Consider the following 14,051-nt stretch of genomic DNA (forward strand, 5'->3'; position numbering starts at 1 on the left):
CTTAAAAATATTAAAGGCGTAACCTTTTGTGTGTTTTGATACCTAAAATGAGGGAATGAAGTCATAACATTTGAATTTCTAGAAGATTGGCCTTGAGGGGCTAGTGCCATGAAAAAGCACTTGTTATTTCTTGGGTTTTGGGGAGAGTCCATATGAGCAGTAGGGCCTCTAGTGCCTTTCATTCATTATACAAACATCTAACAAAAAGGTGGCTTCTACCCAGAAGTTGAAAATTTGATCTATAATACACAAAGCTGTTTTGTAGGAAACCATAGCTTCTTTCATCTCAAGGAAACTTCTGATGGACAAGAGTTAATGTACATTAACTGGTTTCCTGGGTCCTGAAGACTGTTAGTTATGCTGACATGTGTTTTAACATTAATAATTTTTAGTATTATTTCAATGAAAATTCATTAAATTTGGTTATTGCGTATTAAAAAGCAGACTGAAAGCACTGACATTTTAAGGAAGCCCAAATTAATGGTTTGAAAGGTTTCACAAATTTATCAGATGAAAGTCTAAGAAAAAATACATATATTCATTTATGAAAAACGACAGCTTTGATTTCTGTAAATCTATAGATACCATATTTAAGGATCTAATTTAGGTTGTGGTTTGTGAAAGCGTTTATGGATTATTGACATTTCCAATCTCTGTACTTCACAGTGAAAATAATTAGGAAGTAGTATTTTTGGGAACATGTTACATGAATCCTTTGTAACACAAGGTGCCCACAGAGCACTTTACTTCATTGATGCCTGGGTATTATATCAAAAACGTAATTTGGAAGTGAAGCAAGCATTCCCTCCTTTTATTATATAAAGGATTAGCACTTCATTTGCTGTAAACTGCAAGAATTTCTGGTGTGCAACGAATAATGATTTTTTCACAGCCTTATTGGAAGTCACGTATATATAGGATGTTCAGGTGATCAGGCCCAGCCAGCATGGGTTTATAAAAGGCAAGTCCTACCTGACTAATCTGATGTCTTTCTGTGATGAGGGGACTCGTTTGTTTGATGAGGAAAAAGCTGTGGATGTTGTATGCCTAGATTCTAGTAAAGCTTTTCCTTCTTGGCTCTGGTGAGGCTGCTCCTTGAATATTGTTTTCAGTTTTGGGCCCTTCACTATGAGAAAGACAACAAGGTGCTGGAGCATGTCCAGAGAAGGGTTGAGAGAACAAGATAGATGGATATCAACTGAGGGAACTGAGCTTGCTTAGAGTGGAGAAGAGGCTGAAGGAAAACTTCATCACACTATAACTGCCTGAAGGCAGTCTGCAGGGAGGTGGGTATCAGTTTCTTTTCTCAGGTGACAAGTAATAGGACACAAGGAAACTGCCTCAGGTTATTCCAGGGGAGGGTCAGGTTGGATATCTGGGAGAATTTCTTCATAGAAAAGCTGGTGAGACATTGGAACAGGCTGTCCAGGGCACTGGTGGAGTCACCATGCCTGGGGCTGTTTAAAAGCTGTGTTGATGTTGCGCTTGGACATGTGGTTTGGTGGTGAACTTTGTAATGGATAGGTGAATGGTTGGACTTGGTGGTCTTAAGGGTCTTTTCCAACCTTAATGATTCTGTGATTGTGTAATGTGCAAACACAGCTGCATACACTGAAGAAGAGGGAAGTTACCTGTTTCTGAAACTTTTAATTTTCTTGGAAATGTAGATAATGTTATAGGCTAAGTGGGACCAACCATTACCTTTACCTAAACGTAAACAAAGTGAAATACTTAGCTTGCAAAACAGCTTTGGTCTGGAGGAGAACTGCAGTAGGAAGGCTGGAAGTTGTGTGGGGTTCTTTCTTAACAGAAACTGGCAGCTGTGAGAAAGTTAATTAACAGCAATAATTGATAAGAATAATCTATTCATTGCCCTGGCTAGAGAATGGAAGTCTGTGTGCTTTATATTCAAGTGTCAAGTTGCTCTTGGACTGCTAAGCCAGGTAACATTAATAGGGCTTACTCCCCAAGGGAAGATCCCCCAGGTAATGCAGTGGCAGGGCACAAAGCACAATCTGTTATGTATTAAATTTTTGTACCTTGCCAATGGAAACTGACATTGTTCTTGCTCTGAAAAGTAAGGGAAATGGTTTCTAGTAAATTTGTCATGTTGAGGGCAAAGTAAAAGAAGAAAAAAAGTGATAAAATAGTGGCAAAAAATGGGAAGATAATAACAGCAATTATATTTGCAAAATAGAAAACCTACTTCTTCCATTCGCTGATTGCTCCTGAGCCAAGACACATGAGAGTTTCTCCTGTTGCACATCAAAACTTTTCACATTAAAAGCTCGTATAATAAGTACTTCACGGGGGCAAACAGGATAGGAGCTAAGTACAGTATTGAGGACAACTTGATGAGAATGAAGGCTTGTGTCTTCTGTAGCTGTGGAACGAAACTCTAAAGGGACAGAGACCAAAGACCAACCTGCCATGCACTGTATTGCTTTCGAAAATCAGAATGTCATCGAACCCTCTGCTAGTTCCAACTTGCTGCTTTAATACTGCCCATTATTAGGAAGATCAAGGTCCAGGGGCCACACAGCTAGGCTTTTTCTTAAAGGAGTGGCTGTGTGAGACAAATGATCCTGCCTGCTTTGGTGTGCTTCACAGAGTCATGAGCTTGGCTGTGTGGTTCCTTTTGCCCTTTTAATTATGTGTTGTGAGAAGAAAACAAAGCAGAGACTTATCCTTCTACAGCATTTTGAACTTCAGGTTGCCAAAATGGCTTATATACAATCTGAGCTAGCTGTCTGACTGTTCTTGCAAACAAAATGAGTGGGGAGTTGTGTGTTCTTAAGTTAAGAATAAAAGTACCTGTTTTCATTCTCTGGATTTAGATGTATTTATTTTAGAGCAGCTGCTGCAAAGTTCAACTTTGCTATAACTCTGATACCCAGTTAGAATCTATGTATCAGCTTTTCCCACTGGAACTCCTGCTAGAAACACCTACTGGTACCTTTCTCTTCAGCTTCACTGGCTGGGTGCGGAGTGAGGGACCAGAGGAACATGCGAGAAGCTGATGGCCCTGTTGTAGTCTGTGTGTCCCTCACATGTTGATCTGGCCTGTTGACTCCTGCATTCCCTCAACACTCTTATTAATTCTAGAGACTGAGAAGAGAAACCCAAGACCATTGTCATGAGGAGCACTGGCATGAGGGAGCTTCCAGACTTCACTTTTTCACATTAGAATGAGCTCAGTGCTTGAGCCTTGTTCATTAGGGCTCAGGTACAAATGATGGGAAAGTTACTATCTTGCACGATGGGTAGTGTTTTGGGACAAGGCACTGTGCCTTCTGGAGATGATTTTCCCCTGTTTCTTCCCTACTATTAGACTTTTTGACTTGACCTCCACATGCAGCTGGTCAAGATGGTTGGTAGATGAAGAATGCAGTAGTTAGTTACATCTGGCAAGAAGCACTTTCAGCATGACTGAAACGCTGCATTTTATACTAAGGTCAGCCTCAGAAACCTGCTTTCAAAGTCCTTCAATTTCATTGTTAACTATGAATTTAATGCTGAGTCTCTGTACATTAAGCTTGATCAGGGAAGGACAGCAACAGGGATTGGATTTCACTTACTCTGCTATTAAACATCTGTCCTGAAAAACAACAGCTGGTAAAACACAGGGCACAACTTTTTATTTACTTTTGCAATTGTATTTGAACTTCCCCCCTGCTTAGATCATTTTTATCCAGGAGTTTTCTGCTCATATTGTGGGTTTGAAGTGGTGCCAGAGAGAAGGCTCTCTACAGGACTTGCCACTGTCATGGTATGCTTGTGCTTTAAATAGTTGAGTGCAACTCAACGTGGTGGTAAGAAAATGAGCAGTTAATGTTGTTCAAGTGTTAATTGTGCCGGAAATTAGGAGTATGTTTTCAGAGCCTCTACCCAGTGGTGTTGAGAGCATTTAATTAATTTGTTTGTGTGATTTCTCCAAACGAGTGGCAGGGAACCTGTCAGATCACTCAGCTCTGGCACAGCAGGCTCTAGCGGTCAATAGTCACATGTTGGACCTGGGTTTTCTTCCATCAGAAGAAATGGGAGATAGTGAGGGTGCGTGGAAAGTCTTGTAACTTCCTGCAGATTCACCGAGGGGCTCTTGATTTCCTTCCAGCCTTTCATTTTTTGATGGCACCAGCCTGCAAGCAACTTAGGAAATCAAGGTGAAATATCCTTGTTCTGTTCACATGAATATTGTATCAATAGTAGGAGCAGAAGATCTCATTGTAAAAGAAAGAACTGTATGTAGATGTTTTTATCTTAGATCCTTTTAGGAAGGTAAATAGCCTCCTGTGCTATAAGGAGCTTTTAAATGCTGAAAACTGGCACTTTTATGGTATTTGGTCACTGTTGAGATGTAAAATTAACTGGAATCTAGAAAAATTCAGTCACTGCTGCGTAAAGATAGATTTGTGGTGATGTTTTGCATAATTGATGTGATTATTGGGCCCCAATTCTACCTTTTCTTTTGATTCAATTCAACAAGTTAAATCCTTCAAGCTTCTCTCGCAACCTGTTTGAATAATACAGAGTTGTCCCCAGTATAAGTGGTGGAATTAGTGAAATTCAAAAGCATTAAGTCTTCAGTCAGCAGGAGGAAAGTATATATTTGGAATGCATACAATGGAAAGCATCAAGAGCAACGTGCAGGAACTCACCAGAACATGTACAATGTCTGGAATTATAACAGAACTGGCTATGGCACTGGCCACTAATAACATGTGCAAGCTATTCAGGATAAGGGGAATCAGTGCTTCCGGTCACTCAGCTCAGCTGGTCATGAATACATTATCTCCTGCAAAAGCTTCCCTCTTCCTGCTTTACAACACTACGTAATTGTTGGAGTGCATTACAAAAGTTTTTGCTCATCTTGAAACCTGAATTACTGCCTTCTGTGCTGCCAGAGGTACAGTAGGACATCAGACCAGAAGAATCAGTGTTCTTGTGTGAAGGCATATATTGGAAGAGCTGTCATGTTACTTTCTTGCTTTTGCAAGAGATATTTAATGTTTTTATTAACACCTTATAGCCACAGCTTGGGACGTGGAGAGCAATTTCTGTGTGAGTTTCTCCAGTTGCTTGGTCTGGTACCTTTTAGTCCTGCTGGCTTTATCCCTTGCAAAATCAGGTGCTTGCACTGAAGTGTTATCTCTGCTTGCTAAAGTCCTGGCAGCCACATGGTGAAAACATTTACCTTTAACCTCAACCTGCTGTAAGATAGAAAAGAGCCTGAATCAAAGCCCAGGTGAAAAGGCTGTTGAAGCTTGGAAATGTTCATTCTGGGAGCTGCTGTTACATAGCTGGCTCTGGACATGCATCTCTGCACGTGGGGAAGTACAGACCTGTGTGTCTAGCCAATGCATTTGCAGTCTCACCCTGGAATCATTCAGCCTGTTGATCTTCCATTTAGACTGCAGTTTCCCATCCAAATGAATTGAGACTTTTGAACACGAGGGATTTGCAGTCGCAGCACTGGAGGACAGTCATTTGGCAAGTGTCTCAGTCTGGAAAGGGATGGAGTGAGCTCTGGGCAAGCAAAAGCAAAGCACGTGTGCATACCTTTACATTCCTGTCTCGCTTCTCTGAACAGAGATCTCTCAGCTGTCAAAACCATAGTATTTTACTGGCAAGTTCTCGCTTCTCCCTTGGTGATATTTCATGGGTCCTGTCTGCTCCTGTTCCTTCTGGGAAGAGGCCCTGCAGAACCAGCAAACCTGAGGGTGGGAAGTGCAGGAGGTGTTTGAGGCCTGCTTTCCTACTGCCATATTCTGACTTTTCAGAGGAGCCCTGAGCTTTTCTGCACAAAACGCATCACAGTCAGCAACTGGAGCTCTATCTGGATGTTTCAGTATGTTGGCACATGGTTTTCCATGTGTCCTTTGAAAGAGAGGCAGGCACTCAGAAAAGAGAGCTGCATGGTTCGTATTGGCAGCTGGCTCATGAGCTAGCACAAGACAGGCTCGTGCTACAGGGATCCAACTGGTGCACCAGCTCCATGCTGACCCTATAGCAGCATCCTGCCCTGAGTGGATCAGCCAAACACTGAGCAGAGGCAGGCAGGACCCCAATCCTTCTTGAATAGCTGTGCTCAGCTGCTGCTGCAGCCACAGTGGGCTGTGAAAAGAAGGGATTGGTGCCACAACCACAGGAGGCCTGTGGATGAGGGCCCCCAGAGCCTCTTTGTTAGCTATAGAAGCTATAACTGAGCATTTAGTGATTACTACATGTATTGTATTTATTTATTCTGTCTGCAAGGGACTTTCTCCAAAGGGACACAGCCTCTTCAGCAGCTTTATTACGAGTGGTTAATAATTCACATAAAAACATCCTGCAGGTTGTGGGGTTGGGCATTTTAAAGAATGCTTAGATATTTTTAACTTATTAGCCTTATAAGTTTTTGGACTCTCATTGACAATCATGTAAGTATTGCAGTATTTAAAATGTTGTGGTTTTTTTTTCTCTGACTCGTACTGAAGTATGTTTTTCTGAGACATAAGACAAGATTCTGCAAATGTCTATGAATGTGTTCCATTTCACTACCTAAGCTCTCTATATGTCTCGTAAGGAAATGTTCTCCTGCTCAATAAAGTAGGCATCTCTAACTTACAGGATTTTGGCAAAATATATGATGATGTATATTTCATAGAATTTCTCCCTGGAAGAGTTCATTCTATTACATAAATCTGGATCAGTCGTATTTCAGAGTACGGGTATTTCATTTTGTTCCATGAACTTAGTCCAAGGCTGCTGCTACTGAGGTATCTCAGAGTGCTTAGGGAACTTGGTATGTCTCAAAGTGTTGGTTTTCTTCCTTTTAAAGGCTTTTATAAAGTGAAATTATGTCTGTATTTTTTTCAGCTTGTCTGCATGTTATCCAGTGTATATGAGAGGGAAGGCTTTAAATATATCTATATATAAAATATGTTCACATACTATAGCAGTATCTAAAGTAAATTATAAATTCTTCCTTTTCATATGAAAGAGGTAAAGAAAAGTACCTGGCCAATACAGTACCATTAATCTATTCTCTTTTCTCCTTTCTCTCTTTACTTCTCTCTCTACAATAGAAGTGGAGCAAAAAGGTAATTAAATACCTTTCAAATTATATATATATTACTTATGTGTAGGCTAAGTTATTTAACAGTTTAACGTTTTAGTTGAAATACTTTGTCATTAATTCTCACTACTTTTTTGTTAAAGTTTATTTAGTCTCTCTGCTGCTCAACTTCATGAGATAACTCATTTTTGCTGAAAAGTTTTACCGGTACCACTTTCTTTCATTAAATTTCTTTTCAACGTTTTAGATAATTCACTTTTCTCCTGCCCCAAAGAATTTGGAAAGCACGCACACGTATGTATGTGCATAAGTATATCTAATTATGCTGCAAAAGCCTTTTAGAAATGGCACCCCTTTGTCAGCTACTTGCGGTGGTTTCTGAGATTCCAGTAGGGCAATATGCTTTTACACCAGCTGCTAAATCTGATTTTCCTCCTGTTTCCCTCTCCAGAGGATATTACCGATTTCTGAATTTTAGAAAATAATTGGTTACACTCCAAGCGGGGAGCACAAATGCAGGATCCCATCTGCCAGCTCTGTGCTACCAGAAACTTGGGCGGGACGCCTCTTTGCAGCTCCCCACTGCATCTCTCATCCTGGTGGTTATTCAAGTTCCTGAAGATTGCTATTGCAAATAACCAGCAAATATTCTCCCCCTGAAGCCTGTGCAGCCCTCCGGGTCAGAGAATGCTGAGGTGCACAAGGAAGGCTGAAGGCCGACAAGCCTGATTCTCTCTGCACATCCCTCCTGTGCCCCTTTTTGTCTCCCCATGCAGCCGGCCAGACTCTCGGCGTTGGCATTCCTGGGATGCCAGCATCAGCCGGGCAGTACTGACCTCTTCCCGAGCCCTGGGCATGCCCCAGCCACAAGCCGGCCCCTCTCTCTCCCCCCCAGAAGTCTGAGCAGCAAAGCACCCCAGTTAGTCAAACCGCTCCTCTGTGCTCCTCTCATGTAACAATAGAAGGTATATGTTTTTAAGTTACGAGTTACTACTATATTTAACAGGACATTTTTTAACTGATTAAAATCAAGAACCTCGGGTTCCTTTCCAGTGGAACTCTCCAGTTCTTATCCTTCCTTCTCTCCTTTCTTTCTTCCTTCCTTCCTTTTCCTTTCAGCCTTCATACATCATTCATTTTTAATTGTGTGGACTGCATGTTTCGTGTGTCCTGTAGCAGCTTCAGAAGTCTCATTTCTAGTTCCACTACTGGTCTGTAGCTGGGTATTCCCTCTCCTGCTCCCTTTGCTTTAAATGGTTTTCTGAGTTGCTAAGGGATTCTCCTTTGCTTTGCTATTGGTACCCTTTAAATATTTAATATCGCTTGGGCCGTAAGGATGGGAATTTCTTTCTCTTATTTCCATTTCTAGGCCACTCTGCAGTGGGCTGTTCAAAATAACTATGTGGAACAATTCCCCCGGAGTTTAACCCTTCACCTAGTAGGTACAGATTCACTGCAATGTAATCTGGAAATAGAAACCCAGAAATCCTTTGGGGGCACATACTCATTTCAGAGTTTACAAAGGCGAGCGGTCCAAGTAAGTACACCTGTAAAAATAGATTTGAAAAGTAATAAGAAAATGAGCCAAAGTTGATAGAAAAAGCAGAAAAACAATAAATTTGGTGGAGCAAGTCTTGTTCTAGAGGCTTGGCCAGCAGGATGGCTGGTCTCCAGTTACAGGGCATTGCTTTGACCTCGAGTGTCCTCTGCTGCAGAACTGCAGACTATTTCGAAGTTTGATCCAACCACCTCCAGAGTCTCATTAACTTTGGTTTTTGTTTTAAATTCTTTCCCCCTCCAACAGTTTTCCTTTGCCCTGGACTGCTAAAAGGAGTATACCAGAGCGAACACCTGTTTGAATCCGACCACCAGTCTGGTGCCTGGTGCAAAGACCCGCTGCAGGCGTCTGACAAGATCTACTACATGCCCTGGACGCCTTATCGAACAGACACACTGACGGAGTACTCCTCCAAGGATGACTTCATCGCTGGGAGGCCAACCACGACCTACAAACTCCCGCACCGAGTGGACGGCACAGGGTTTGTGGTGTACGATGGGGCTTTGTTCTTCAACAAGGAGCGAACCCGAAATATAGTCAAGTTTGACTTGCGGACAAGGATAAAAAGCGGGGAGGCTATCATAGCTAATGCAAATTACCATGACACCTCTCCCTACCGCTGGGGAGGCAAGTCTGATATAGACCTGGCCGTGGATGAGAATGGGCTATGGGTAATCTATGCAACAGAACAAAATAATGGCAAAATAGTCATTAGCCAGTTAAACCCTTATACATTAAGGATTGAAGGGACGTGGGATACTGCCTATGACAAGAGGTCAGCTTCTAACGCTTTTATGATCTGTGGGATTTTATATGTGGTCAAGTCTGTGTATGAAGATGATGACAATGAAGCCACAGGGAATAAAATAGACTACATATATAACACTGACCAAAGCAAGGATAGTATGGTGGATGTGCCCTTTCCAAACTCCTATCAGTACATTGCTGCTGTGGATTATAATCCCCGGGACAACCTTCTCTACGTATGGAACAACTATCACGTAGTGAAGTATTCCTTGGATTTTGGCCCGCTGGACAGCAGAACAGGTAAGGGTTTTAATACTGGAACAAAATCTCAACTGGGATTTCTATTTTTCTCACAGATTGGGTGTGAAATTGAAATATGATCCTGTGGTAATGATCTGCCTGTGTTTGTAAATTAAGCCCTACTGCAATACCAATGATGGATGTTCAGACATTAATAAATGCAGAATTTTTTTTTTAATATCTTAGTCCATAATGAAACAGAGAAACAGGTAAGCTACCTGTAACTAACCTGAAACAGTCTCCAGATGCCCATGTTCTTTTTTACGTCACAGGAAAAGCAACGCTATTTTCTTCTGAATTGAAGTTTGCTCCATAAATAAGATCATCACCCCTTTTGCAGGAATTTTGGCAAAACAAAGCATGGAAGATGCTGTTGCTGCAAACAGCATGGGACAAATTGCAGGCCAGTTTAGATGAGCTAGTTCCATTAACATGAGGGAGCGTCGGCCTTTTACAGAAGCCACTAATTATTCTGAATGTGAGCACCCACAAATGCATGTCTAGAATCAGGAGAGAAACTGATAACAAAATCTTCCAAAGTGTTGCTTTTTTTCATTTCCTTTAAGTTGCTCTTTTTTCAAAGCATTTAATTCAGGTCTACGTTGTAGAATACTTTCTCTAATAGAGGAACACCCACCCTATCCATCCTCAGAGGATGTCCAGCTTTTCTACGTCTTCTAGTGTCAGAAATTACACTGTTAATTACTCATTTGAGTTACAGTCACTTAAGATTACCATCCTCGTCTTTTTGCAAGTATTGCATTCACAATTGCCACTTGGCTAGTAACATGACTTAGACTTACTGTGGTCATACTTGTTTGATGGTGCAAGAATTTCCAAACTGTGCTAAGCCTTTTACAAATGGTTATTGCTGTACTTAAACTTATTTTAGTCAGAGTTACCAGGTATTTCCTGTGAAGGACCGTGTCTGTAGAGATGCTGAAAAAGGAGTGAGAGAGATGGAAGTAACATAATTTAGATAGTAAACTAGATGATTAGTAGCATTGTTATTTCCAAACTATTCTTTTTTGATGATGAGAAAGACTAAGAGTGGGTTCAAATTGCCAGAAGAGGAGTAGAGATGAGCTTTTCTTTTCCTACATACATACTGTCATCCACACTTTAAAAAGATGCTGAAAGAAACTGAGGATATGAAAATTTGGGGATAGGTGGAATAGAGGTAGTAATCGAGCAATGAATTTCCAATTTTGATACAAAAACGTAAGGAAGACAAGAAGGATTTCTGGAAGAACTAAATGAATGAGCCTGGGTTAAGGAAAGAGTGGGGATCCTTTCAATGATTTTGACCTCTGCAAGATCTAAAATGAGCAAGAAATGAACTAACACTTTTCATTCTCCCAACTTAATGATGAGCATGTACTTTCTGAGTAGTGGAGTGAAGCAGAGCAATTTGTGAGTTATTGGTTATCCCCAAGGAGTGAAAATCAATTCCATCCCTCCTATTTCACAGGATTTCTCTCTTTTTCAATGATTCATTTGCAGGTATTACATTGGACTCTCTACTGCCTCTTTTTCAAGTAGTGACTGTTTTCAGTAATAGAATCTTTAAAAAAATCTTTTTAAATCTTTTAAAAAAGCCATTTTTAATGAAAAACTCAAATTTTGCACTTTTTTTTTTTTTTTTTTTGTAAAAAAATTAAGTACCTTCCATCCCGTTTTCCTAGCAAAGTCTAAGCTAATGAGATGGGAGAGCAGATGAAAATCTTGTGGAGGGCTGGGAATGTCAGCATAAGACTTTGAGTTATTCCCATGTCATGCTGTTTGGCTGGGATTTCAATTCCCTTTGATTTCACCAGTGTTTGGGTGGGAATTTAAAACCCACCATCCTTTAAAATGAAAAGCTGAAGTAGGTTTTGGCTTTGGATGTTGGAAAAAGAGGGTTAAGTTGATGTCAGGGAATCTGGTAAGCCTTCTTGTTCCTTTTGTACACTTTTTATAGCTTTGCAACGTGGACACAAAGCTGAATTTTACATGCGTTTCTTTTCTCTGAAAATTGCTGAAATTGTCTGTTTGGCAGAACTCCATTGGTGTGCCTTTACCTCACTGCTATATAGATTTGAAGGACTTTTGTAAGAAGGCTGCAACTGACAGAAAGTGAAATCCTTGATTTGACAGGTCGAATGGGGTTGAGGCACTTCAAAGCAAAGGAGAATGCATTTGCAGAGGGAGTTCAGTGCTCCATTACCTGCACAGCCTGATTAGGGGGAACATTATTTTACTAGTTAGTCAAATGAAACCACTGGTTTTGGGTTGGATAGGGGAGCAAATACTTGTTCACCATTTAATTCTTTTCAAAAGAGAGAAGCTGGTAGACAAGATCTGTGTGACTCTTTCTCATAGAATCATTAAGGTTGGACAAGAAACACCAATCCATCCCCACCGTGCCCACATCTCCACGTTTCCTCAACACCTCCGGGGTTGGTGACTTCACCACCTCCCTGGGCAGCCTCTGTCAATGCATCAACACTCTTTCTGAGAAGATTATTTTTCCTAATATCCAGCCTGAATGTCCCCTTAAGGATGCAATGAAACACATTTTTTGGCTAATGTGAAATTTCATGCTGAATTTCTTTATATATAAGCAATATCCTTGTAACTATGTGGCTGGATTAAACCCGCCATGAGTCCTCCAACAAAGAGCGGGACAGGAGCCTGTGTAACACTGGGAAAGCAGTGAAAACCTAGGAAATATTTTTAGATTCCTCTTTTAACTTATTTTCACAAACAGCAGATTGTTGATACATTTTTCCCTTCTCTTTTAAAATTGCTATAGCTTCTCAGTTCCTTTAGAAAGGGTGACATTCAAAGAAAGAATGCATTTTGCAGCCATTTTCTATAGCATTACAGCTTGAGTAGCAAAATATGTAAACAATATTTGCTTAATTAGAAAATAAAAGATTGTAAAATTGATGGGTCAAGGAAATTGGTTGTTAAAAAGCAGTTAAGGGTGAAGTTTTAAAAACAGAGCTCTTAAAGCCAAAAATTGATTGTTACAGGCAAAGTAATATATTTAGCAGCCTAAATAGCCAGTTAATGTGTTTGAAACATATTTGAAATCTCTGGTATCGTACATTTCAAGGATATGGGAAATAAAAAACAGGTGCTAGAGGCTCCAGATCACTTAGACTCAAACATTTTCAGTCTTTTCCCAGACCATCCAGGGAAAAAAGGCAGCAGGAGTCTTTTTTCTTATAGGAAAGGCAGGAATCATATCCTCTCACTCTTCACGGCGATTAAACATTTTCTGTGCATTTTAATTAAAGGCCTATTTGTGCAGGTAGGTTTGGTACACACTTGAGATCTTCAGTGTCACAGAGCTTTCCCAGGCCATTGTTTGCAAAAATTGGGCTTTTATATCTCACTGTAAATGAGTGTCAAAATCTGGAGCTTCTGTGCTTAGCTTTGGTATCAGCCCCCTCAGCAGGGCACACGCATTCCATTCCCTGGGCAGCTGCAGTAACATCTCTTCCTAAATTGGCACCAGGATGAGGACACAACTTGCACGTCCTGGCAGTGACACGCAGTGCCACAGTGCTCTTTGCAGGCATGCAGGTAGCAGAGATGGAACCTTGGGGACAAAAGTGCTGCAAGGCCACGGCTGTTTGTTGCTGGTTAAGCTCTGCTTAGGCTACTGGCTGTTCCCTGTGGCAGGATGGAAAATGCAGACATCCTGCTTTTGAAGAGATGTTCTGTTTTTCCCATGTAAGTTCTGTTCAGGAGACCCTGGAAATGCATTATTGGCTGCTAATGGATGTATGATGTTAATAAATAAATGTGCCCTATCTGTGAGGAAGATAGTGACTTGATATACGACTTGTAATGCAGCCTCTTTGCACTTAAGTGGCTTTCGTATACTGTAAATTAACCCTGCAAACTGCCAGCCTGGTGATGAAATGTGATACGAAGCTTCCATCCGTATCTGCGATACTTTAAAAACCTCAGAGAATGCCCATCAAACTTTCATCCTTCACATTTGCCTTCAGTATCTCAGGATGCTCTCTTGACATGTGACTGCATCCATTTTATTCAGTAAGGGTGGTGGTTTCTTCTCCTAAAGCAGTTTTACAATGCAGATAAGGTGAACCCTCTGTCCTTATAATATGCTAATTAAGTGCATTTGTGTCTTGGGTAAAAGATGTGGCGGGATGGTGATGAATAAGAACTTTAAACACATATGACACCTCGTTAAAATGTAATTTTCACATCATAAATCTGAGGCCTTTACTTTGACAGCTGAGTAATGTGGATAGTGGGCAGAGGATCTTGAACGTTTCAAAGCTGTCACGTGCTAATAGGTAGCTGGAAGAGGCTTCCTGCGCTGCTTGCCTTTAATGCCGCTCAGCCCTGCCTGGGAAATGCATCAGAAGG

At 41.0% G+C, this 14,051-nt stretch overlaps 1 protein-coding gene across 9 annotated transcripts in view; it reads left to right on the forward strand.

Moving 5' to 3' along the window:
- The window catches only part of ADGRL3 (adhesion G protein-coupled receptor L3), a 488,009-nt gene that overhangs the window by 304,806 nt on the left and 169,152 nt on the right, over nt 1–14,051 (forward strand). For 7 of the 9 annotated variants that reach the window (XM_042871027.1, XM_042871034.1, XM_042871026.1 and 4 more), the window contains 2 exons: nt 7,068–7,082; nt 8,862–9,662. In XM_042871027.1, the coding sequence (XP_042726961.1) occupies nt 7,068–7,082; nt 8,862–9,662 (816 nt within the window). The remainder of the gene's footprint in view (nt 1–7,067; nt 7,083–8,861; nt 9,663–14,051) is intronic. The other 2 variants (XM_042871029.1, XM_042871032.1) reach the window with 1 other exon arrangement.

The sequence above is a fragment of the Lagopus leucura genome, unplaced genomic scaffold (assembly GCF_019238085.1).
Source record: "Lagopus leucura isolate 7727_CA_CO unplaced genomic scaffold, USGS_WTPT01 Super-Scaffold_100004, whole genome shotgun sequence".
In the NCBI taxonomy this organism is placed as follows: domain Eukaryota; kingdom Metazoa; phylum Chordata; class Aves; order Galliformes; family Phasianidae; genus Lagopus; species Lagopus leucura.